The sequence below is a fragment of the Strigops habroptila genome, chromosome 5, assembly GCF_004027225.2.
Source record: "Strigops habroptila isolate Jane chromosome 5, bStrHab1.2.pri, whole genome shotgun sequence".
NCBI classification, from domain to species: Eukaryota; Metazoa; Chordata; class Aves; order Psittaciformes; family Psittacidae; genus Strigops; species Strigops habroptila.
This window is the reverse complement of record NC_044281.2, coordinates 69,901,342-69,928,629: the sequence shown is the minus strand read 5'-3', so window position 1 is coordinate 69,928,629 and position 27,288 is coordinate 69,901,342. Positions and strand designations below refer to the sequence as shown.

General features: G+C 38.4%; 1 protein-coding gene across 1 annotated transcript in view; it reads right to left on the bottom strand.

Annotated features, from left to right (window-relative positions):
• Window positions 1–27,288, bottom strand: part of CFAP58 (cilia and flagella associated protein 58) — a 65,977-nt gene that overhangs the window by 16,982 nt on the left and 21,707 nt on the right. Inside the window, exons 10-15 of the mRNA XM_030487138.1 lie at window positions 23,794–23,955; window positions 20,685–20,831; window positions 16,277–16,417; window positions 15,701–15,924; window positions 13,580–13,691; window positions 11,580–11,684 (exon numbers count right to left, since the gene is read on the bottom strand). Coding sequence (XP_030342998.1) covers window positions 11,580–11,684; window positions 13,580–13,691; window positions 15,701–15,924; window positions 16,277–16,417; window positions 20,685–20,831; window positions 23,794–23,955 — 891 coding nt within the window. The remainder of the gene's footprint in view (window positions 1–11,579; window positions 11,685–13,579; window positions 13,692–15,700; window positions 15,925–16,276; window positions 16,418–20,684; window positions 20,832–23,793; window positions 23,956–27,288) is intronic.

Genomic DNA, 27,288 nt, shown 5'->3' with positions numbered 1-27,288 from the left:
CTGAAGAGCAAATCCATTTCCTTTGGCACAGAGCAGACTGCACCAAATTGACTGGCATTTTCAAAACAGCTTAACGAGAGAGGAAAAAACACCTTGGAGCATCTTCTAAGGTCTTCACCCTTGACTCTTTTTTGTAACAGTAAGAGCTGAATGCTGCATTATTACCATCTTCCAGGAACAACAAAGTACAAACATTTCCAGCTAAAGTGCAATTGCAATTTATTATTATTTCTATTATTATTGCTAGGTATTGTGCAGGGAAACATTTGCTTTTTTTTTCCCAAAGGAAAAACAAATACGTTACATATCCTCCCCTCCTTCAGCTTCTGAACTCTGACACACAAGGATAAAAATCTATCAGAAGAAAAGGCATGGGTGCCTCTTGCTGATATAACAGCTGCAATTCTCTTTTTACTACTGATAGTACACGAGCTTATAAAATCATTAACCAGAGTAGCTCATTTAATCACAGCTTTTATACTTTACATTGCAGAAGATGATCAATTAATTATCCCCTGCTCTTCTATGTGTGTGAACAGAAACACACATGCACTTATATACACACAAAAGTGTTCCTTGAAGGTGAGAATTACCCTTGACAGGGCATGGATTGATGTAAATATTCCAGCTATTTCCACTCTGCCTGCAGCTTGACAGTTGGGCTGAAGAGAGCTCTAAACAAACCTTTGTTTCACATTCTAGTAGCAGCTTGTCTTAAAGTGTCCTGGAGGAGATTCAGAGGTTGATACGAATCTTATCAACAAGGAATCTAAATATTCGAAGTGAATAAGTCTACAAAGCAAACAATGGACCTTTTACTGGCTAATAATTACTACATACGGGGCGTCAAACCAAAAAAAAACCCAAAGTCTCTTATTCAAATGTAGACTATTTGACTTATAGCCTCTGTATTTTAACATCAGTGTAACAGCATGCATTTTAGCTATTCAATAGCCATTTAGATTTTAAAACTATCAGATGAATCAAAGGAGAATTATCACAGCTCTGGTATTAATGATGAGCTGTTCCTGCAGGTGGAGGGTTGGGATGGGGATTCCCAGCAGACCCAGCTTCTGTTCTCACTTCTGACTGATCTGACAGATGACCTCGAAGGGTCAGAGTAACTGCAGAGCTGCTTCTAGAAATACCTATCTTTAAGTTAGGCACCTACATCACTTTAATCACCTGCTTGACTTAGATCTTTAGATTTCCCTGAAAGATGAGAGCACTTAGCTTCAAGTCCTTTCGTGTTCTGGAATTGCTATCTCTCAACAGCTGTCTCAAAGTCAAGCCACCACTTAAACCTTCAAATATCTAACAAAGCAGTAAAGCCTACATACATCTTTCTGACATGATAGTAGAGTTTGCCTGCATATGCCAAGTACCTCAGGGAAGAAAGAGTGGTCTTCTGTCACATTTTGCAACCTATTAAGAAATAACAGTATATGTAAGAAATACATATGGCCATTCTGAAATTGTGAATGTTTTAATATATGGCTTCATTCGGACTCACTGTAGAGTCGAGCCTCTACTATCCTTTGAGGAGTTCTGTTTCAGCTCCCCCTGTCTGTTTCTTAAAATTCAAAGAAACAGAAACAGGACTAAAGCAAGGGGAAAGAAAGTGAATCCTAATGTAAAGACAACTGCTGCGCTGAAGCGTGCCATCCCTTGTTTAAGATTACAGCTATATCTACATAAGACAGGCACAGGAAGACCTGAGCTCTGAGCTCAGAGGAGCAACTGGCAGAAAGTCCCCCAGTGCTTGGCTCCTGTGCACTCAGCAGCTTGTGTCTGGTTGTCTCAGCGTGAAGAATGGAGGAACGGAGTTCTTCCTATGCATGTTTGTGTCCTCACGTGTCCAATTTTAAGCTACCTTTTAAAAAAACAACAAAGAATAACACAGTGACTCTAACTGCCTCTAACTGCCCTAAAACAGCCTTAGCCTGGTGCATCTTTCTGCACGCGTTTTCTCAACAAGGGCACCATCCACACTTCTACAAGAATAAAAAAAAAATGGTTATCCAAAATAGTTAAAATCTAGTCTGTCTCTGTGGAATTTCTTTTTTTTTCTTTTTGTTGGGTTTTGTTGTCGTTGAAGTTGCAACTACCATACAAAATAACAATCCCTCACTGAAAGGGCTGCTTAGATTGTCCATATCTTGCTGCTGAGGGCAGAGCAGAACACCCTTGCCTCAATGGAAGAACGCCTGATACACCTGAATAATACAGATTTGCAGCTGGCTCTGGGCCACTCTATGTAATACAGGCTTGCGAATGTACTGCTACATTGCTGTTGCACTCCTCCAGTATTTTAACTTCTCTAGCAGCTTCTGGATGGCTGACAGTATCGGATTGCTAACAGCACTGCAAAGCTTGTGCATTTCAATGTATTCAGTCAGCACAGCGAGTCATTTATTTTCCCTTAACAAGATAACTGGTTGATTAATATACTTTACCCTGGGGTGCATGGCAGATTTATTTCCTTCCCAGATACATGCTGAATGCAGGAATGAGGAGTAAACAAGTTTGCTTTCTGTTATTTGTTATTTACTGGAACAATTCCTGAACCTTTTACTCCAGCTTTATTCTAGCAAATTATCATTGAAGCTAATGGCAATTTTGACTGAGTAAGAACTTTAGGAATGGGTCATTTTCCAAAATATTTTAAGTCTAATGACACAAGATATCCATGCTCAGGATTTCTTGGTTCAAACCAGATATAACGCATTTGAATAAAATACTTTGGTGATAACTGTTCCTGCTTTTCTGATGCGGATTGTAGATAAGCTTAATGTACCCTGGATACTCATGTGGCCTCCTCTTTTCAGTATCTGAAGGCTGTTAAATCTTTAATGCACTTATGCTGAAGTACTACTTCAGTGCTCCTATTCTCATTCTATAAGAGGTCTGGACACAAACAGTTACTACATGAATTTGCCAAAGTTCACTGAAACTCCCTGAAGGTACACAGAGATGAAATTCGGTCTCCCAGGCTCCCAGGACCACCATGCTGAATAAGCCAATACATCTGCTCCTTGTGCTTCAGAAACACCAGGGCTAGACTACAGCAGCAGGTTAGAAGCATGGAAGAAAAGTCACAACTATAAACCACAGTACGCTCCAAGACAACAATCTTGCATGCTAAAATTCATTAACTAGGAGTACCTGTACTGGAATGAAGGAAATGGCATTCATCAATAAAGGATGGTATTTGTGTCATTATATCAATAGTGCATGATGTACAGGGATGGCATCTGATGACCCAACTAGAGTTCACTTTCAAGCTCAAACTCAAGTAAATATATCAATTCTCCTAAAAAAACTTCAAAAACAGATTAAGCATTCATCTACATTTGCCACCTAAAAATCCTAAGGGATTTCCACTCCACCTGCAACTTCCTCATCTTTGCAAATGGCATCTGAATGTTTCTAACTAAAATACCATTATAGCGGCTAATAACGGTGCAGGACCCCTAAAGTTGTTTTCATTTATTTTCTTCTGATTTCTCAAATAAATTTGCACCTTGCTTCTGTCCAGAACCATTTAAAATGAGAAATGGTTCAGGGCAATGTAGTTCCACAGAGATTCTGTGAAATTTAAACTCTTTCACTAAGAAAATTCCTCACCAAAAACATATTGTTTGATCACTAAGTAATCTGCTTTACTTCTCAGTTCCCAGTGTCAGAAATACTTTCATTGGAAAATTATTTTCCCACTCTAAAGAGTAGTCGACTATCTTCACGTGCTTAAAGTGACCAGCACCTTTCCTACCTGATTTTCAGAACCTCATTTAAACAAACATGCCCTAAACAAAAAAAACCCTAAAAAGGCTATTTTCCTGGGAAGACTTTATTCTCTTCCAGTTGAATTGCATCAAATGTGGGAGGAGGGAAAGAATGTAAATGTCAGCGTGTTTTTAAGAGCAGTTTATCATGCTGTAAAGCTTCTATAGCATAGAACATCTTCTAATTCTAGATCAACTGAGATTAGAAGGGCTAAAATAAACTAATGCGCCAAGAAGCGTATTTAAAATAGGCAGAAATAGAAATCAACTCCTTTCTGAGGAGAGCTAGGGCAAGAACTGAACATCCCCCAAATCCCTACTGAATTCTTAAGGCTTACATGAAACTTTCATTTAAATATGTAGACCCTCAATAGACCCTTCGCACCTGTGAATCATATCTTTCCTGTTTATGAGATGTGATTACTTATCACATCACCACAGGATTGTACCGAGAATTAACGCAATGATCCTACAATTTGCTCAGTGTGCGTGGTTCTACCTTACTCACAGAACCCTACTGGATACACAATCAGTTTAAAAATAAATCAATAATTAAATTAATTTAATTAATCAGAAAAATCAGTGTCAGAACAAAATTGTATAGGAAATCATCATGCCGGGCATAAGATCTCTAAATGACACTAATCCTTCAACTTAATACCAATACTAAAATACAAAACATTTCCACCTACAGTCAAAGTCCCCAGTCAAAGCCCTAGCTCAGCAATGAACATTTCAAGCACAACAAAAGGAAAATAAAAGGGCAGCACAAGAAGGGAAGAACCTCGAAAAGTACTCCTGAAGGAGGAATCAATTCATTAAGTACCTCCATATGTCACTTCATACTGCATTGGAGATTTCAGTTCAAACCAGATTCCAGGCACTGGATTGAAATGAATTTAATGGCACTAACTCAGTAGACTGTTGTGCATCAAAATATCGTGTTGATAATTAGGTATTTTTTCATTCATCACTAGATAGAACTGGGTTACAGCCAGAGTTTATGGAAATACATTATTTTTTCATTTGAAAAAAGAACAGAGAATCTCTTTGGAGTCCAATTCTAAATCAAGGCGATTCTTACAGCATGCCTTTGACACACCAGTGCCTAAATCTGCATGGCACAGGGGAAGTAAACTTTTTCTTTATGATTCATACCCAGCTGAAAGCCAAAAAGTAAATGTTAGCCCTGAGTCCTTACTGTATTTCTCATTTCTATATTCCAATATAAATCCTTTGAAATTCTGGCCACCAATTTACAACTGGAGTCATAAACTCAAACTCCACACTCCATCAGGTACTGTTTTCTCTTTTCCTTAAGATCCATAACAACCCTCAGGTTTTTATAAGGACAGGAAAGAATTTTTCTGCCTTTTTTTCCCCATGTCAGGAGCCATTTGATCAATGTTCAGAAGTTTTGCCAGCTTAGCTTTCTCAGTGGTGCAATTTCTTTGTGCTGACATGGCTATGCCAGCTACTTGCTATACAATTAGATGCAATTATACTGGCAAGAAGATATTCTGCCATTCAAGAGCTGGCATAAGCTAAATCAGAAAAATGGCCTTTTTTTGTGAGTAGGAATAGTACTTCTAAGCATAGAAAAGGCCCCAGGCTCAGTATACTCACCCTTTTAATTGAGGGCTGAAAGAACCTCTAGCTTCAGCCGCAAGATAGGGCATTAATCCAGTGCTTCCAGAGGAAGTCAAATCCTCCAGGAAATAGAGATAGAAAAGAGCCAAGTCCTAGTGAAGTATAAAAAGCTAGGAAAAAAAAAATATTCCCTTTTCATTTTTGGATGGAAAAATCCCTTCAAAAGGCTGACTTTATATATAAATGATAAAGGAGCAGTAAAGAAAGGATTGTATTTTGGCAGTGGATTTCGCAGTTCACCTGTAAGTTTCAGTATGTACAAAGCACTCTCCCAAACTATCTCTGCTAAAATCTCTCTAAAGGCAAGATGACAGAGAAACAATAATGGGCAGGTCAAAAGAGACTCTTAGGGATTCTACAGTCATTAGTTTCCTGAAGTGAATTGCAGTTATTTTTATGAAAATAGGCAATTCTGCCAAAAAAAAAATCCCCAATTCAGACTATCTACCCTACATGTAACATGTAAGTAGGTTATACTGTCAAATCCAAGTAGAATCTATACTCAGCACCAAAAACATATAAATGCCACATTTAAGACCATAACATAAATCTCAGCTATTTTGAAGATGTACAGATAAAACCTAAATTAAAACTGAACTGGGCCTGAAGAATACCAAAATAAAGGCAGGTAATAGGAGAATATTCTCCTATTTTCCCTAGCAGGCTGTCTGATGAAAAAAATCTCTTACTCGGCACTTGAGCACACTTTTTTGTATTACATGCTGTATAATGGAAGCTACATGAGCACTGTGAGAGCAATGAAAAAGCTAGCAGAAGTATGCTTCATGAAACTGCCAAGCTAGGGAAAGAAATTACTTTCAGAAGGACGAGGCTCTCATGAACTGGGCTGAGGAAAATGAAATAAGATTGAAAAGAAAGATAGTATTTTAAATAATAGATAGCCAGATTTAATTTTTTTTTTTAATAACAAATACATGGAAGCAAATCCCAATGCTCCTGTGTTAGTTTGGAGAAAACTTTGACTTCAGTAGCTGCCAGCCTGCATAAACCCACATGGTAACACACTGTTCTAAAGCAGATTTCTTTATGAAACCAGTGTACCAGCTCTGAGAAATAAAGATGGTTATCTATATGTTCAGACACTATAGCAACAAGCACCTCAAACTGGATAGAACAGCTCTACTACCAAGTTAGCACAAATGCCATAAAACATCTGCCTATTTTGAGTGTTTAGCTAGCTATTGTTACTACTGAAGTGAGTCATGTCTCTAATATATTCATTCACACACCGCTATAAGAGTGGAAATTATTTTATTCCCTTTTTGCTTGCTGTGTAAAGCTAAGTAGCCTGCCCAAGGTTGCAGAGAAAGTCTCTTTCACTCTCTCCTCCCTGTATCTTACAAAACCTAAAATGAAACTACTGATAAATACTGGAGACAGCAGCACCCCCTCTACTCCTCCTACTCTCTGTCAGTGGGACCATCAGCTCTTTGGGGGGACTGAAACCTAGCTCAAAACTTGGCTCAATACAAAGGACATGTGGGTGCTATCTTGCTGTAATCTCTGAGTCAGATATATGAGCTAATCATGCCTTTTGCCCTTGCAGTCTTTGAAACTATGAGCTCAAGATGCTAACCGTCTGGAAGCATCATATTCTGACTTCCCAGTCCTGCACGCTGAATGCTGACAACTTAAAACAACGGTGATTAAACATATATACGTACAGAAAAACAATACTTTCGCTACTACATGCAAAGCTTAAATGAAACACATTTGCCTTTGCCTCCCTTCACAAATAATCTTGGTTGCACATCTCTCTTTTACAGTTATGAACAATCTTCTGAGATGACTGACAACGGAGGTAACTGACATGTAATGTGAATCTTCCCACTGTTATGCATTCCGAGACGTGCAGCTGAATAAAATTCTGCTCAGTCAGACATAAAATCAAATTAGAGTAGTTCACTCTGAAGAGAAAGAACTAAATTTGAAACAAATAAAGCAGTGCATAATTCACTTTTAATGGGATAAATTCCTAAAACCACACTAATCATAATCCTAACAAGGTAATCCATTACATTGTTAGTTTACCACATCCCTGTTCAGTATGCAGTAGAGCTTCAGGCATGTGAGGGATTTGCCCCACATGCAAAGTGAACAAGTATTTTTTTTTGCAGTTGGAATTTGCTCAGCAGAGCACTTCTGTTTATTACTAATTGTACCTGATAGACATACAACACGTTTTGTTCATACCACATGTGTTCCCAAATATCTTCACCCCTCATTGAAATTCCTTGGTTACCACACAGTGTATTTCTCTACAAAGTCCTGCAGTATTAATCAACAGTTCAGAAAAAGAACCAAACAAACGCTGTATCTTAACTGCACAGATTCAGAAGGAAGGTAATGACTCAAACATGGAAGCTGGACAACCCTGAAGTAACATTTCCTGTGTTTGGCAAAAATGCCTTTGGATTTTTATTGACCGTAAGTATTCAAGACCTTGGGTTCAGATCTGATTTTTAAGACAGCATTTTTCATCAGCACAGCAGCTCACACCTGTGAGAACGCCTAAGTTAAAGGAGAGAGTATGACTGCCTGCTTTGCAGCTACTCTTCAAAGTCTCAGGATGTCCACACTTATTTGGTGTATGAGAGCTGATAGGTTATAACCCAAGATGCTGTGGCTACAGGGCACAGATAAATCAGAAACAAGAAAAGAGTTTAATAATTTCTGTAACATGGGATATCTTTCTATGCTTTATTAAAGTGTTCAACTCTGAAAAGTCATCCTAAAAAACCAACATTCGGCATGTTGCATATTCAATACCTCTCAGTTAATGTCTGACACAAAAAATGTGCCCTGCTGACATGTTAAAAGATATTTTTGTATGGGATTTTAGAGTCAAGCTGGGTTCTTTCTGTACTGTCAGCAATCAAAATTTTCTGACTGAAACATAGCGAATCTTTTAAACACATAGCAGGGATTGTAGCACGCTTTTCCAGCTGCATCATTTCTAAAGAACTAACAGGTGAAAAATACCGAAAAAGCGAATAAAAAGGATATGATCAAATACACATCAGGAGCAGGTAAAGTAAGCAGATGCTTTTCTACATGAATCTATATACTGTGATCCTTAGCAAAAAATTCCATCTATATGTACAGCTCATCCTGAAACATTGTTCCCTGCATAAACCAGTTTTATTTAAAAGACTATTAAAATCAAAAAGTCAGGAGACAGAACTACAGTGCATACAATACAAGTGGAATTATTTTTTCCTTATACAAACATTACAGCTCTGTATGAGGATGCAGCAAGGTGAATACCCTACAAATCAAACTGCAGGTTGCTGACACTGGGCTCAACCATTTCCAGACATGGGTTATTTCTAAATTCCAAGGTGTTTTTAATACTCAATATTCAACCCACACAGGTTTTTGCACTCCATTTTATTACTACATTTTGATGTGAGGGAATTTAAGTTACATAATATGCATACACAGAAATCATAGACACAGGCACTCACAAGCTTCACCTTCAACAAATATCCTATTTGCCAGCATGATGGCCGCACACACATAAAAATGGTTATGTAGAGCCACCAAGAGATTAAGATCGTTTTAAAGCAGATAGATGCAATGGCTATACCCTTGTCATAGGGCAAGATGGGGATGAAGATGACTGGGAGTTAGTAGGTGTGAATCTGCAAGAAAACTCAATATGGGGAAAGCAGTAGTTCTCTGAGCTAGGAAGTTTGTATCCCTCAGCTCTTACAGTCTCTGACTCCAAATATAGGGGATGTTACACCAGCTATGCACAGCAATTCCCCTACGCCTGCAAATGAGCAGAGACTGAACTGAAGCGAGCTAACTTCAAGGAGAGACCCATAAAAAACCAGATATTGAATGCCTTTAAACATGAGGGGATTTAAAAAGGAAGGGGGAGGGGGAATAAAGAAGGAATTATTAGACCTTATGGAGGAGCAGTGCATTACACACTGGCTGTTGTATAGACCACACAGCAAACTCACTAACCAAAATGAATTATATTGATAGGACAAAACTTAAAAACTCCAGAAATGGCAGCTAAATTGCTGCATTTTCCCACAATTCTAAATTTCAGTCAGGATCAAACCCTACACTCTCTATTGAATAAGGATACACTGCACAGAAGAAGGTCTGGTGAAGCAACCCTCCTGCTGTGTACAGCTCAGTTCCCTCTAGAAAGTTAACATTACTGCTCTCCATTCATTTCCTGCTGCTGGAGGTGCTGGAGCATGATAGCATCAGTTTCATAAGCTATTAGTGAGCATTTTGCTTTAGTGAGCATCAGAGTATCTCCTTACAAAACAGATATTATCATCACACCAAGGAAAACCTGTCCTAAGAGTAATAAAATTACTTGTACAAGGTTACCCAGATACAGCAGAAGAAGCCTAGCTAGGACATTTAACTTCCAACTCCTACACCAATGACCTATCCAGGAGGAAATCCTTTTGAGGAAATGAGCAGAGGGACCAGCTCCATTTCTGGTTACCTTTCCTTACCCACACCCTGCTATGAAAAAGCCCTATTTTAGCCATTGTGGAGGACTCAAAAGCACTGTGGCAAAACAGAGAAGACATCAGAAATGTTGATGACAAAGCCCTGAACAGAATGTAGAGCATGGTATTTTGGCCTTCTCTTTACCGTCAGTCACTCTGAGGGAGACCTTCATTTCAGCATTGTTGCACAGGAAACTGGTGCCTGAATTAAGGATGCAAAGGAACTCATTAACAATTCTAGCTGTAATAATTTAATTTTATATTGCCAAACTCTGACTTAAATCTAGGAAAACAGAAAAAAGAAAAAAACCAAAAATAGTAGAGTTGCCATAGAAGGACTGCTGCATAGACAGATTGTGCCAATGGCTAGTATAGTAACATAGGTTCAGGTACCTATCATGTCAAAGATTTTCTTGGGCAGGCAATTTAATACTTCTATATCTCAGTTCTTCATTTCTAAATAAGGACAATAGCTAAATGGAAGCACACTAAGGATAAGGCAAGATAAGCAATAGAGACTACACAAAAATCTAACAGAACTGGATTTGTGCATGGGTATAACGGTAAATTTGAAGCTATTTTTTGCTACATTTTGTTTAAGCTTACAAACTATTTCACTGACAGCATTTCAGTGTGCAGCAGTGCTATGCTGCAAAGATTAAATTTTTCCAAGCAAAAGCATAATACACCATACATTACCTTCAAATGAAATTGCAGATCCATTTTTTCCTACAAAACAATAAAGAAAGAGAGACAAAGCCAGCCTTGATAACATCTGCTGAGCTGCTTCTCAAAACAGAAGGAGATTCAGGTCACATTCTACTCTTCATTGAGCAATACCCAACATAGGCTTCAAGACTACTAGGGTTTTTAAGGCCAAAATGTTAAAATCATACCTAGAGCTGGCAAACTGTAGCTATTCCTACAGTCACTAGGAGAAAGGAGATAAATTTCACAGTTTTACACCTATGGTTGAAGCCCAAAGATGGTCCTTTTTTGTTATATTTGATAGCAAGGTTTGCACTACAGGAATATAGTCTCTCCTTGATTCTACAACATAAATCTCACTGGTATCACTGAGGTTAAGAGACATCAGATACAGTTAAAAAAGATAAACTATCACAAAAACTATTTTTTGGCAAAGTTCAGCATGAAGACCTTGAAGACAAACGTGGCTCAACAAGCAGCATATCTAAATCACACAAACTCTGTAGTATTCCTTCTGCCAAAAGCCAAGCTAAGCACAAATGGTATCAAACAAGGATTTTCCTTCATGTTCCGGTCACAACAGACATGTTTAAAAGGACAAAATAGCCTTTCCAAAGGTCTAACACTGACTTGAAGACTAATCTATTACATGAATAAACTAAAGTAATCCTTTTTTTTTCCTTTTTGGTTTTTTTTCCCCCTCAGAGTTGTCCAGGTAACAGTAACCAGACTATAAAAATCAGCTAATCAGATGCTATTTGTTCTCTTTCAGTGAGTCAGTGCTGCCATCTAAAGCTACCTAAAAAGCATGCAAAGGAAATTCAAAGTCATGCATCTAAATAACATTCAGGACGCACATCCAAGTAGACAGAGAATGCATGGTAAGTCGAATATGTTAATAAGATACAACAAAATAATGATGCTGCAGTACCTGAAGGAGCAATTCTTTCTCTATCACTTCACCTGTCTTGGTGATAAGCTGCTTCTGTAGTCTTTGTATTTTCTCAATCAGCTCATAGGTACTTGGGTCACTGGCCTAGAGAAGAGCAAAGCAGTCTCAAAAATTACACGTTATAATAACAATAAATAACAAGTTAGTGTTTCTCTCTTGCAAATGAAAACCATAATATCTAAGTGTTCAAACATGACAAATCGAAAAGGGAGGAGGGCAGTGTTGATTATTTTTTCAAATGGCAAGTATACAAGCAGTCCTGGAACTGGAAGCTCTGCCTCTTGAAGATCAGTTGGAGCATGTTTATGTTTCATACTGTTACCCTCATGAAACCTCTTCACAATATCTAATAATAATAAATAATTCTGTGAGGAAAAGCCAGCAAAGCTTACTTTCCCACCGTTTTCTATCTTCTTGTTGGATCCTTTAATGAAGAGCAAACTCTGAAAGAAGCTTTTTACCACTCAGGGATTCACAACACCTCTCCCAGGTGGTTTCTCCTCTCTTGCGTGATGTCTCATAAGAATTAAACTCACACTGCAGTAAAGGCTCCAATAAGGTCCTGCTCTCCGTATATTTGCTTGAGCTTATAAGGAACTTGGTATCTCATGGCTCTTAATCTTTTGTCTGATATTATCTAAATTGACTAATCAATTCAAGTGTAACCAGGACACTAACACAGGTACACATGCAGCACTCACAATAGCATATCATCTCCTGAGAAACCAGGATAAAAATTACTTCAGTCCCCATGACCCACTCAGTCCTTGAATTTCCTATAGCACTGCCCAAACGTGGTGCCAATTTGTGACAACTGTAGTGATACGAGAGTGTTTGTTCATTAGGAATCGAACCAAAACCCTATCAGGATTATTTCACATATGGATCTTGACATCTGCTGGCCTTTTCGTGTTCCAAATACAGACCACTAACCTAGAATGGAAAGATGTGATTTCCCGTATCAGTCCCTTCATACATTCATTTCCGCAACACTGAATGTTTTGACTGGCCCTATTTTCCGTTGTTACAAGGTGCTGCTGGAGATTGTACCTAGATGTCTTTAACCTGGTTCAGCATCCTGCATTTTATCTCCCTTCCATGAGAAAAGCTACGTGCACCATTCTGCTTTAAGCTCAGCATGAAGAGATCAGAAATTAACTATCCTGCTAGGAAGCACAGCCAAAATATTCAGCTCTGCTTCTGTAGGGACTAGCATGTTACCACTCATTATTAGAGCAGCTAAGCAACCCAGGCTGGCATCAGATCAAAGATCCACGCAATAGAGAAGTCTCAGCTGGCATTGACTTCGAAAATATCCAGTGATGCCAATTGATGTTCATATATTTGGACTGTGCTTGACGAATGTTTTATTTTTCTCCTTCATTTGGCAAGTTCAAATAGTGTGAAATTTAGATTTGCTGTTTACATAACAGTTGAACTCACATTACCTGGCATGGCTATCTTTGGGATCCCACCACTGTTATGTGGAGGCCTCTTCATTTTCTCACAGATGTCCTTTACCATTTGACTTCATATCTATTCATCCTTCATTTGACTCCATATCTGCTCATTCTTTACCTGCGTATGATCCTTTCTAATTCTGGCTTTTTTTTCCCATATACATGTCCCTAATTGGTGAGGGTAGGGTTGTATCTTTCTCCTATCATCCTCTTTCTCAACATCCACGTTAAGGAACCACCCCTTTCGCAATTCGCCTTATGCATTCTTATTTCCTTTAGGATTTGACTGGCTCTTTACAAATCCCTCTGCAATTTTTCATTGAGAAAGTAACACAAAAATAACACTGATTGCATTGTGCAAGGAAACCATTCAGCAGTTAACCATTCCACTGGTACTATGGAAATTTCAGTCTGCCTGCCCCTCCACATAATTTGCATAACACTAAACGAAATAGGCTTTATGCTGTGTCACTGGCTTGGTAATATGGGCATTGGGGACTTGAAATGCTCACACGTCACCTCTAATTTTCTCCATCTGTGAACATTCAAGGGATTCTCCAGTTCTTCTTCCAAAACTTTGCATCGAGTCTGCTCTCTTAATAGTTCCTTTCGCATGTGATGAATCTCCTGTCTAAAGACCAGCATAAAACGAAAAGATAAAAACCACACCAAAACCACATCAGTGTGGCCAAGGCATTAATATGGATGATAACAAACAATTCTTCCATGCACTACAGCATGAGTAAAATGACTTTTGTGATTAATAGTCAACACCAATACCACTAAGCAGGTGGAACCATAAGATAACACAGTTAGACCTCTTCACTCACTTCAGCAAGACTGGCTCAAAAAAGGGACTTTACTTCAGTTCTCAGGGAATCTACTCCACAGCCTAATGGACCTCACTGCTCATATCTTCCCACGTACATTAAGGCCAGAAGGACAGTTAATTCATTTAGAGCAACCTACAAATCAGTTATGGAGTCATATCTAGTTAGCCCCGTATTGAATCTAATAGCTTGTGTTTGAAAAAAGGTTTGAAATCTACATGGCCCACATAATCCAGTAAATAAAACACACTCTAGGACCTAACTATGATGGACACTGTTCTTTAGAGAACCCAAGTTTGATTTCTTTTATTAGTTCTCCTCAAGGAATTTCAGGGGTGATTTGCTGCTGTATTTAAAATTAATTGAGCACTCCCAAAATTCTTTGACAACTAGGCTTTTATGGTGAGGATAGGGGGTTGAAGGGCAGGGATAAAAACAGGCACATTCTGCAATGGTCCAACCCTTATAACTTTAGCGGGTGGATTCTGTAAGTTCTCCAAGGTGAAAAGGAGGTGGAGGATCTCCATGTGCCTACTCTGCCGCTGAATCTTTTCCTACTAAACTCAGAGTTGCATTTAGCTCAGTAGAGAGAAAAAGACCTTTTTTTAACTGGGAGGTTGGACAAGGTTATGGAAGAGGGAAAAAAAGCCCACATCTCCAATTGGCAAATCAAGAAAGCTAATTAGCAACACAAGTGATAAATGGAGTCTTTCGACAGGCAGTTTTCCTGATGGTTTTGGACTTCATTAAAGTATGTGATTGCTGCTGCAGTTAGCAAGAATTGATCCACCCATCATGGCATGCATCGCACTATACTTCAATACCGTCACAGAGTTTCAATACAGTAACAGACTTTCAGCTGAATGCATTTGGGCAGCAAGTTCAAATCCTATTCCTGTCTGCAGTCAGTCAATGAAAACTGCAATTGCTAATGTTTTTTGCCCAATCCGCTTTTCTGTCACACCTAATCAAACTGGCATAATTCCGCTGGAGTCAATGGGACTGACCACAACTGAAGTTAGTTTGCTCTACTGAAAGCCATGGAATTGTAACGGTACAGTTAAACTAAAGATCTCACCCAACACTCTGGTAGCTACATAGAATTAGCATGACGGTTATGTGCTAAAAACATAGCTGCCCCTCCTTACAAACTAAGACTGATTCTACAGAAAATGACAATAGTTTCCCATCAGCAAAGAATATGCCTCAAATACAGGAGGGTTAAAAAGAGAAAGGAAGCATTAAGCCAGAGAAGGAGGAGATAAATCAGGCTGAGGCTATTAAATTTCTGTTTTAAAGAAACACAACCTTCAACGAAAATTTAACTAAATCTTTCTCAGAGAGCAAGTCTTCATATAAATCTGGAAGAAGAGAGCTGTGAAAATGTGCAGAGGTTTGTTATAACTATGTCAAGTGTTCCCCATCCTCTGTGGATTGCCTAATAAAAAGCAGTTCCACTAATTTAGGCCTTGGGTACCACTAAGTAGCTCACTGAACTATGAACATCTTTTCTGCCGCTGTCTGTCAAGTTTAGTCTGTAGGCAGTAACTCATAGTACAAGGGGAAATACGGAAACTATCTCAACTTTGGCCAAGATCTTTTTTCCTCCTTCCTATATTTTAATTTTCTTAATTGCTGTTATTTCATGAATTTAATCCAGTCTGTGCTTGAGGTTAAATCAAACAATTCCCTCCTCCAAGGTATAATGTTGTTGATATAAATCTTTATGATGCATATAACATATTTCCTGTCTCAAACACAGAATCATGGATGCAGTCACTATGGAAATATATTAATTAAGTTTTCCTACCTGAGATCCTCCACATTAGCCACACTTTTGCCAAGTATTCCCTTCTCACGCCGAAGTTTTTTGATCTCCATCCTGAGAAGTTGGATGTCTTCCATTCTCTGTCGGTATTGGTTCTCACCCTTGTTTAGAATGGACTGCTGAATTTTAATCTTTTCATAGAGCAGAGCCACTTCATCATTGCGCTGAACAAGCTGGGATCCAAGGATATCTCTCTCGTTGATAACCTAAGGACTCAGGGCAAACCAATAATCTCAGTTACAGTTCCTCAGTACCATCCCAAAGGATCATGACTGTATCTGCATCAGTCAAAATCATGTGCGTTAAGAGGTTTCACAGTTATTAGTGAAAGAAATATGGCAAGGGCCCAATAGTTTCCCCATAAGGGTTCACCTGCCTGAGAAGCATAAGCTACATATTCCACTCACTTCAGTATCTTAACATTTTTGTTTCAATGGCACTATAAAGCTTTAGTAGTACCACATTTACAGTAGGCAAGGGTCTTGATCTTAAAAATACACTGGACAAATGAGGGAACAGAATGCAGAGTGTTTGAAAAGCCAAATCAGAGACTCCTACCTGGTCAATTTCCCTCTTCTGCTTCAGCCTCTCAGCATCAGCTTCAGCAATGATTTTTAGGAGCTTTCTCTCTTCTGCCTCCTGATTTTCTATAAAGTGCTTGGTTTCCAGAGCCTGTTTTTTCATCTGAAGCAGTTCAGCCTGATGGAGTCAAAGAATATCGGTAAACTGCATTTAGTATCAACTTCCCATTACATAAACCAGGGATCGAGAGTTAGGATTTTAATAAAATCTCATACATTCTTTTAGTTTCCTGAGAGGTACATATTTTGTTAGTTTTTGAGAACAAATCACTAAGACAAGAAAGCATGAAGATCCCTAAAGAAATGTTGTAAACAGTATTTTAATATTGTTATGTTATACATAATAGAAATGCAGAGCTACAGGTTGCCCCAGGCACAGCTACAGCTTGGGTGGAGAAGAGATTCAGAGCAGCCCTGCAGAAAAGGACTTGGGGGTGTTGGTTGATGAGAAGCTTAACATGAGCCGGCAGTGTGCGCTTGCAGCCCAGAAAGCCAACCGTATCCTGGGCTGCATCAAAAGAAGCGTGACCAGCAGGTCGAAGGAGGTGATCCTGCCCCTCTACTCTGCTCTCGTGAGACCTCACTTGGAGTATTGTGTACAGTTCTGGTGTCCTCAACATAAAAAGGACATGGAGCTGTTGGAGCAAGTTCAGAGGAAGGCCACGAGGATGATAAGAGGGCTGGAGCACCTCCCGTATGAAGACAGGCTGAGAAAGTTGGGGCTGTTCAGCCTGGAGAAGAGAAGGCTGCGTGGAGACCTCATAGCAGCCTTCCAGTATCTGAAGGGGCCTATAAGGATGCTGGGGAGGGACACTTCATTAGGGACTGTAGCGGTAGGACAAGGGGTAATGGGTTCAAACTTAAACAGGGGAAGTTTAGATTAGATATAAGGAAGAAGTTCTTTACAGTGAGGGTGGTGAAGCACTGGAATGGGTTGCCCAAGGAAGTTGTGAATGCTCCATCCCTGGCGGTGTTCAAGGCCAGGTTGGACAGAGCCTTGGGTGACATGGTTTAGTGCGAGGTGCCCCTGCCTATGGCAGGGGGGTTGGAGATAGATGATCTTAAGGTCCTTTCCAACCCTAACTATTCTATGATTCGAATGGATTTTTGCCTATGACAAAGATTCAAGTTGTAATTCAGAAACATCTCATTTAATAAATGGGTTTTTTTAAAAAATTAAGTAGGTCTTATTTGGAAAGCCTTTCAATGGAGCTGATATTCAAAGTTCAAAGTCAGTCTGGGATGTGAGAAAGCATAGTTCACCTTGCTGGAAAGGGCAACAGTCCTTTTAACAAAGGATTATGTAATACAAATCAGCATCAACCTGGGACAGGCTTCAGACTGGAATAACAGAGTAAGTGGAGAAGATGGCAACCAGGCATGGAACAGCAAAATTAAAGAGCTCTAGCGCTTTTTTAGTGGATGTGTAGATGAGGAAGACTTGGAAAAGAGATGCTGTCCCTAAGCGCACTGTTACAGCGATCGCACACCACTAACCTAAACTAACACTGGAATGTGCCCAATAATTCTATCCCCACTGTCGTTAATTCTATAATTCAAGGCATGTATGTAGATAAAAACTAATCAGATCTTCTTGGATTATTGGAAATTTCTATCATTGCTAGGCAATTAGTCAGAGCCAAGATGGAACTAGCTGACTACAGCAGATTTTCACAGATATGAAAACTTTCAAGCCTTGACTCAAACGCTTAGCCACAACTCTGACCCTTATAAAGGATGATGTTCAAGCTGTCTTTTGGAAAAGAGCATCATCCAATACTGAAAGAATGAGTCTGTGATGAAGGCTGCACCTGCAAAAACAATGATTTAAGACAGAAACAGTTCCATCATCATAATAAAATAGCTTCTGCCATTCGTACTTTCTTAAAAAAACCCTCTCATTTTCCCATATGTGCAACACTCACATCCCTCTTACTCAGTGTTAGATGTTCATCAGAATCCATCAGCCGAATAAAAATGCAAGCCACTTCATATTGAAATGCAATCAACACTGTGCAAAAGCTGTCTACAAATGTAAAACTGCTCACGCGTTTGGCATTGCTGGATAATATTTTTTTAATATATCAAAATTCTATAGTCTCCTTATGTCAGAAAAAATATGAGCTGTAAACAAAGGTGGCATTAGATGTTGGCAGCAAACATTCATATAAACAAATCTCCTCACTGGAATGCACTAAGTTAAAATAAATCTGAACTGCCTTGTGTAGAAAACATCAATACTTCAACCCAAACCAAGGCCCCACAAGCTAACAGGACTTTCAGTTAGACTAAATATGCTAAAAACTAGAGTTTGAGGGTCTGCGTACATTAGGTAAGAGAAAAGGAAATTAATAAACACAGTCACTGTGCGAGCAGAAAAATAGGTCTGAAACTGCTGTAAGTCAGCAACAGCTCATTTGAAGTTGGTTCAGAGAATTTCTAAGAACTGAAGAACAGTCAGCAAGAAAGAAGAATTTATATGGGAACTATGGCAATCTCTCAAACCAAATTCAAACCAAATTCTTGCTTAGATTCTGAAATACCAGCATGAGTGAAGAGGGATTTTATTTGCTCTAGAGGTGGGAGGAAAATATATTTTTTTTTATATATATATTTTTTAAACATTAAATAAATACGAAATATAAAATATATTTTATAAAAGGTCTAACTGGGACTGGACACAGAATGCTGAAATAACAAGTCAGAGGTTTTATATGCAGATTTCCAGAAAATGCTAAAAAGAAATAAAAGATATGCATGAAGATCTACAAAAATACAGAAAAGCACTTAACTGCAGTTCAAACCTAGACGGCCATATTTCCTACAGCTTTCAGATATACATTTTTCACCATTCAGATGCTTTGTCAACCCAGTCTGATCCATAAGCCTGCATGAAGGCCAACTGAAACCAAAAGATGGCATTGCACTGGCTTTAATGGAGCTTGGATCAGGCTTCCTCTGTTTCATTTACCATGATAACACATTTTTATGCAAGCTGAGGCAAGCATAATTCCAATGCTGTATGATCTCATTCCTATGAACCCCAGTCCTCCATGATTTAGCACATTCTTTAAACTGATCTCCCACGAACAGCTTGTTTGTTTGCTTCACATCAGTGCAAACAGGACAAATTGAAGCTGGCTTGCTACACAAATAATTGGGTTCTTTTGCACCTGTAACAATCACCTCCCTCTTCGAATTCTCTTCAGCTTTAGTACTCAGCAGAGACACTCAGGTAGAAGTCCACAATGCCCTTAAGCTAGTCAGTAATGTGATGTCAGTGTATGGACATACTTGCTAGTGAATAATTGTGTGGGTAAACCATCTAGCAATCACGTTGTTGTCAAATGGATGGCACTTCTGCCTGAGATGATCAGACAGAACTGGGGACTAGTTAAGGCAGAAAGCTGTACACAGGAAATGAGACAGTTTGACTTCTCCATCACTGATAGAACAACTCGGAGACAGATCAGGTACAAGAACACAAATACATCACCTTTTTACAAAGCTCTATTGACATCTTGTCATAACTGTAATGTGCTGAGAAGGGCTGAAAACTCAAGGAGTCATTGCAGCATAGCAATAAACTGACAAAAGAAAATATTGTGGAAAGTGGCAGGGGACTTCTGGTTGTGGGGGGTGTTGTTTGTTTCCAGGTTTCGGGATTTTTTTTATAGTGCTTAGTGAAGAGAAAAAATAAGCTGCTGTGAACACTAACTCCCTCATTCTTTTGAGAGTGCGGTAAATTGGGTTGAGATATCACCACAAATCTAACAGCTTATCTAAGGATGGGCTGAGAAGAAGAAGAGAGCTTTAAACTCAGATTTCCTTTGAATTAAAACAGATTCTTGCTGCTTTATACCACAATATTAAAATAACTCTCTGTGCAGAGGGATCTACTAAAATGCACTGCCTAACTCCCAGAAGACTAATGCTTGCTAGTCACACAGAAATACAACATTGTGAAGTATAATATAATGGGGTTTGCACTTAAAAACAGCAGAGAGAAAAAAGTTTTTAAAAAGAAAAGCTTGAATTATAAGGGTCTATATTAAAAGCTTGCCAGAATCAGGCTATCCCCCAAACCCACATTTCTGCAAGCAAAATGGAACTTTATAGTAAAACTGTTTAATCGCCAAGAAATTTAAAGCTTCCAACAGACAAACCAGGATCTGTTGGATTATAATTATAGGCAGAGATTGAATTTGGCAGATACATAGAATATTGGTGTAACTAATACCTCTGAAGTGTAAGGGATTTTGTGCTTCAGTTATAGAACAGTTTATTAAAATACAGCAAAACAACTACCACAGACCAGGAACATAATGTCTGTGAAATCATGGAAACCATCCTTTGTAATGAGGTGTATGTGTAAAGGCTCTTACCTTCAATAATTCCTTCTCCTTCTCTTTTCGCTGATTTTCTAAATGTGCTTTTACAAGGTCGTCTTCTTTGGTTTTGATCTCCTCTTTCAGCTGATCCATCTGATGTATTACAGATTTAAATTTCTTCTTCATTTCTGATATCTCATCCTAACAGAACAGAAAGTGTGATTACGGAGAGGGATCAAAAAAGAAAGAGCAAGTTTGTGATTGTGAGTTCAGGCTATTTAGATGTTGGAAAATGTAGCCACAGTGCTTGAGAGGAGACAGTCATGCGTACCGCAAGATACTACTTTTTAATCCAATAGAACAAAACAGTTTCATTAAATGACAATTTTTCATTTATGCCAGAATGACATTGCAATAAAAAAAGCCTTTAAAAGATACATTGACAAAAATAATGACCATCAATTATGAGTATAATAATCTATTTAAAGTGTTGGACATATAATAAGAACTAGCAATCAATCCAAATTAATAAGATTCTGATCCTCTCCATCTGTTACCATGTTTCTAGTAATGTGTTTTTCAAAAATGATGTATACAGTTGGGCACAAATATTTGGAGAAAAGCTGCTCCGTTGTGCAAATGAACATAACCATAAGTAAGATACCTATATGCCTGCAAGGAAATATAGGAAATGCTTATATCTCCATTTTGCCTATGTGCTAGCTTGCGCATAGGTGCAAGGGGGAAAAGACTGCTCAGAGAAGTCCCTGATATGAGAATATTTAGCAAATATTTTAAGCTCCAAACACAGAACAAAAAGCTTGGTAGCATGCAGAGAGATCAGGTCACTAGGAATACTTCCACTCACAGCACAGAGGTGCCTGCCTGTGCAAAAAAAACCTCTGTTTCAACTCATTGCAGTGATGGCTCATGTTGTAACATGAAATGGAAGCTAATAAATTCAGTGCTTAGACAGGCATGCTTTAGAAGCTATTACTCCTCTGCTAGAGGCTGCCACCTCACAGAGAAGATATCATAACCTTTGATGTGAATATGAACATTTCAGTACAAAACCATGGTTGCGTAAAGCTCTTTCAACACTGTCCATCATAGGGATGGATTTACTTGACATGAGAGTGATGTTTTCTTGCATGAAATGCTTAACATAATTAAGTAAGATCTTGAGTCATAGCAGTGTTCACAAACAGTACAGAGAAAGTACTGATTACTACAACAGTCCACAAAACAAAAATCCACGGATTCCACATTGATTTGGGAAATTAAATGAACCAGAAATAAAGATAGCAATATGTCATTAGGCCTACCTGTTTGCATGTCCAGTCACTCCTGTGAATGCAAAAGTCATATTAAAAGTTGTCATTGATAAATAGCTTATAAATCTCTTCAGTATTGTGGAATATGAGAGAGATTTAAAACATGGTGCCCAGACATACACACAAATACCTTCCTATATTCTATATTTAATGAAGAACAGTAAGAACACACAATTTTGCAAACACATCTCCTAATAAACTCGCTTAAACAAATGAGCTCCTAACACTAAAAGAAATCCCAAGGACAAAAGCATCAGATATTTATCTCATATTAACAGCCTGCCAGAATGTCTTTTGCAAGAGATTTCACTGAGCTGAACATTATGGTACTCTGGAGGTCACTAGCAACGTGGGCAACAGGATATTTTCACATTTAGCAATCCAAAAATACTTACATCTAGTTTTATCTAAACAAGCTTGTGCAAATTTCTTTTACTTCCCAAAAGGAAAAGGAACTTACCATAATTTTTAACACAACCCTCTTTTTTTGCCTTTTCCTTTCATGTCCGGCTGCCCTGTTCCTGAATAATGAATGACTATTTTTCCACTGCTACACATGATGTTGCCTTGGCCACAAGATCTTTTAGGATCAGCTACCTTCTCACACAGGACTTGCTGAAAAAGTTTTATGGTAAGCCAAATAAGCTATTACAGTCTGAAGACCAGCCTCTAATGCCTGGAACCATGAACAGCATTGTGCGTACCACCATATAACATTCAAAACCCCAAAAGGCTGATGAGTTCATTTGCTTCATTATGGAACTCAGCACCTGAATGCCAGTTCTTTATAAGTAAGCAAATTTATGTTGTATGTTTAAAAAGAAAATTTAAAAGAAATAAAAATAAAAAATCAGTGTTGCAATTTTTCATCCTTGTTTCTCCTGGGAGATTGTTTGTGAGCAGCAAGAATCCCAACACCACATCCACTGATGAGAGGCAGACAAAGGTCAAGTAAAGCATCCCACATAAATGGCAAAATGGTTCATTCCTCAACAAATTCAGCAGGATAGGAACTTGGACAGTTCGTTCCCATCTGCTTCTCAAGCAAAACACCTACCTATTCAAAACAGAGTATAAATTCGTAATCTACTGTATATGTCTATGTTATAAATCCTTATTCTGAAATAACCCGAGGCTGTAAATCACCCATATCCAAGGTCCCAATCTCTGATGATTACAATAGGATCTGTGTAGTATTTTAGATTGCTACATCAGAATAACAGGCAGTGACCTGTTCTCTTCCTCTAGTATTGTTAGTGAGATCCCCAAGGAAGAGATGAATGGAGAGAGCATCATTAGCTGAGGAATATTACATTCCCTGAAAGGAACAAGTGAGGTGGAAGCGTTAAATTGTGTCAGAAAATTTCACTTCAGCTGGGAAAGGTTTCTCTTGCTTTCTAAATCATGATTCACAGTAATGTGCATACACATTCGAGGTTAAGGAGGCAATCTTATTCCCCTTATACCCTATTTCCCATAAATACAGACAACTTCTAAAGGAATAAACAGAGTGGAGCTAGAATGGAAAGGAAAAAATTTCTTCTCTGGTAGGGTTTTGTAACTCCATAGCTCCAGTGTACTGTGATTTTATGCATGCTTTGAAGCAGGGAAATTGCTAGACGATGACTGTGGATTCCTATTTCCACTCCAAATACAAACTGTCCAGATAAAATGTCGGGGACCTAAAACATTCATTCCCCAAAACACATGGGAATGAAGAAACCATTTCTGTCATTGATCCAGTGAGCTTTCCTTTTATCAAATTAAAATTAGATCAGGAAAGAAACAAGAGCAGAGAGAAAAACACAAGGAAAAATGTATTCTTCTACCTTAGCTTCAACCAGGTTTTTACTGTACAGGTTCCTCTCTGTTCTCACAGCTTCACACTGGCTTTGCTCTTGTTTAAGTTTAATTGTAGACTCTTCTAATTTCTTCTCATAGTCACAGATCTGCATTTCCCGTATTTCAATATCTTTCAGGTTCTGGAGGACCTGGAGCAGAAAGAAGCGAACACAATTAAACTGTCATCACAAGATTATAAGGATGAGGCAGAGTTCATGATTTTCTTCTAAGCTAACAAGTTCAGACCCCTGTAACAAGAAGTTTAAGCTACAGCTAAAAACCACTTCAGTCCATGTACAAGTTTAACTTTCCTGGATTGCTCATGTGGGACAACATTTTGTTTTAATCTGACACCTAGGTTTTGGTCAAGACTAAAACTTAAAGGTGTGCACACATGTAATTTAAAACATGTAATTTAAAAATAAGCTACTGAAAATATTGCCACTGAGCAGGCTCGATAAAGTTAATATAAACAGCTTTCCTCAAGAATAGTGTTAGGTTATTTATACAGCAAAGCTAGACTTTGTATGTTGGTTTGCATGTCAGCTTTATGATAAGATGAATAAAACCACACAGGTTTTCCAAAGAAGATCTGCATCTACTCCTACATTCTAACAACCCAACTTTTCTAAATAAGTAGGTAATCACCATTAGTTGCTTCTATGAAGGGTTAGAAATAATACTCTGAAGGTTACCTAAAGAGAATGGAGTATTATAGACTGTAGAAAGAAGGTGATCACATGCAGTATCAGCAAGCAAAAATACAAAATTTTACAAACACCTTTATTAACAGTTACACAACAATTCATAAGAATTACTACATTAAAGGAGCAAAAATGCAAATAGTTGCTAATTGTTATGATGGGCTTCCTAATTGTTTTTTTTTTTTTTAACATAAGAACCTGCCTCCTGCTGTACAAAGTGGAAAGCCGAGGAGCACAAAAAAGCAGTATTCAAACAGAATCCAGCATTACAAACAAAGAAAAGTAAAAGAAATAAGAAGAAAACTAAGGAGTACACGCATCAAGAACATCATTTTTCAGGTTCACTGCCCAGGGGAGAAAACAATGACACCCTTAGAGCTGGGAAAAAGATGAAGCATTAAAAAAAACAGCTGAGGAATCACATAGACAGAATCCAGGGGAGAAGTCCATTTACAACTGCATTTCATACTCAGTTTTCCTGACTCTCTCTTTGACAGCAACAGTTTGAGGTAAGATTTAGGTTCATGTGTCAAAGCAGAAGAATTAAAAAAAAAAAAAGAAATCAAATAATCAATAACTGCAAAGTTTGTGGTTGACAGTGTTGTCCCTTGGTTAGCAGTAAACCCTTGTGAGGTGTAACTATGTGGGATGAGCTTAATTAATTGATTGTTCTACCAGGTACCTCCAACCAACTTTGAAGATAGGGGATAGCTAAATATAGAAAATTTTATTACAGTGCCAGGAATACAATTCCAGCACATTTGTAGCTGACTGCAGAGGATCCAAGGAACTGCTTACAGTGCAATACTAAAACACAGTCCCAGTTTATAACATACTCCTGCCTTTTCTTTTTCTGTTAAAACAACCTGCCAATAGTAATAGCAGGGAGAAGAAATCAATGAGGCATGTATTCTATCTGCGCTCTGGTGATCATAGGCTGGAGCAACATTTGAAAGTAGGTCACTGCATTTGTAAGTCTTTTACTTGGTTTTGATACAATATAAGTGCAATAAGCTTGTGGACTAAGTTTTTTGAGTTGTGCTCACAGGTTGGATGCTGACTCTGCTTTTTCTGGAATGATTAAACCCAAATAATTCTCCATTATAAATACAGAAAATACACATGCAGTGTTTCCCAACAGAGCCCTGTGGGAGGCTGAGCATCCTCACACTACGCCTCTCAGATTCCGCAACGAGGGGCCAAAGCTAAGCAGAAAGTATTAGATATTCATAGTTTTCTTCTATACCCCCACAGTTTTTTCCTCTGTACACTCAACTATCATCTACTGTTGGTTATCTGTTTAGTTCAATGAATCTACTCAAGATTTCAGTAAAGGTGCCATCCTTATTTTCTTACCTTTATTTAACCACTCCAAGAAGGGCTGGTATGGTCTTAATGATGTGTCAGTTAAGCATTAGATTTTCCAAAGATTATGTGAATTTAAAAAAAGAAATATGAGGTTGGTTGTTTGTTGCTGGGGTTTTTTAAATTTTCCTGGCTATGTTGTTAAACTGTAAACTTGACTTTGTAAATAGCTTTTTTTTTCTTGAAAAAAACAACATACTAGGACTAGTTTTGTGACTTCTCATAAGGCACGCTTAGGGAACAATCCAGGTGAGACTGAAGGCTGTACTTCACTGCTTCCTTTTCAGCAGCCTAAACCTTCTACAGGGAAACCAAGATTTCATACTCTAAGAATTTTAATTAAAAAAAGAAATAATCTAGTAACATTTGTAGCTCAGTAATACAGGTTACACAGCAAACAGCAAAGAGCCAGATTTTTTTCTCATTTGTGCTGGCTAATCTCCAAGTTAAGACTATTCAACAAGTGACACTGGCTTAAAAATGGTACAAATGAGTGGTCAGCCAAGCCAATAATTAAAAGAGCAAACCTAGCATGAGTTTGCACCACTAAAATATTTAACTGTTGTGGATATAACTTTGCTGAGTCTGTTCATCAGTTACTAAATAGTAAATGACAATTTTAAAAGAGGGATTCTGCAGCTCTATAGATTCTGTCCTGCTGTAAGTAAGCAGACAGCTTTCAGAGCCAGCATGGCTCTGTCTGCCTTGCAGGAGTTCCAAGAAGTCTTTGGACTTAGATCAGTTTGGCTCTTTAGCAGCCCATACACAATTCAGAAGGTATGCAGTGAGCTTCTTCAGACCTAGCTTGATGGTAAAAGGTGACAGAAGAGCATTGGCTGGCCATATGATTACTGCCCATCAGAAGCTCATTCCCCATCAGTTGTGAAATTGCTCCTGTGGTTTTGCCACAGTTTCTCAAGTCTGCATAGGTCAAACAGTGATCCCAACTACTACCTAGTGGATATAATAATCCTGATCCTATGTCCTCCTATCCTGTCTTATCCTTCCAAACAATAATTTCATGTAGAGAACCACTGCAGGGAAAAGACTATTGTCTCGCATATGTCTATGCTCTGAACTGCTCCTGCTGCTCTTCACGTGCAAGCTGAGTCAGGAATTGCCCCTTCAGTGAACCACAGAAGCATGCAAGTCCTTCAGAAACTTGCAATCACAATGCAGGCATCATTATACAAACAGCACAAGTGCCATAATCCATTTACTGAGAATCTGCCTTATAATAAGTGCCAGCAAATTTGCACCCAAAGTGGCAGGGAAAAAAAAAAGAAAAAGTAAGCAAGCAAACGTTTGTCATTTTCACCCTCAAAATACTGTGAGCAACCTTCAGCAGAATTGAAAGCAAGAGCCTTGTAGTTCTGAGTGTTATGAATTACTCCCTCACCCTAGTTTACAATG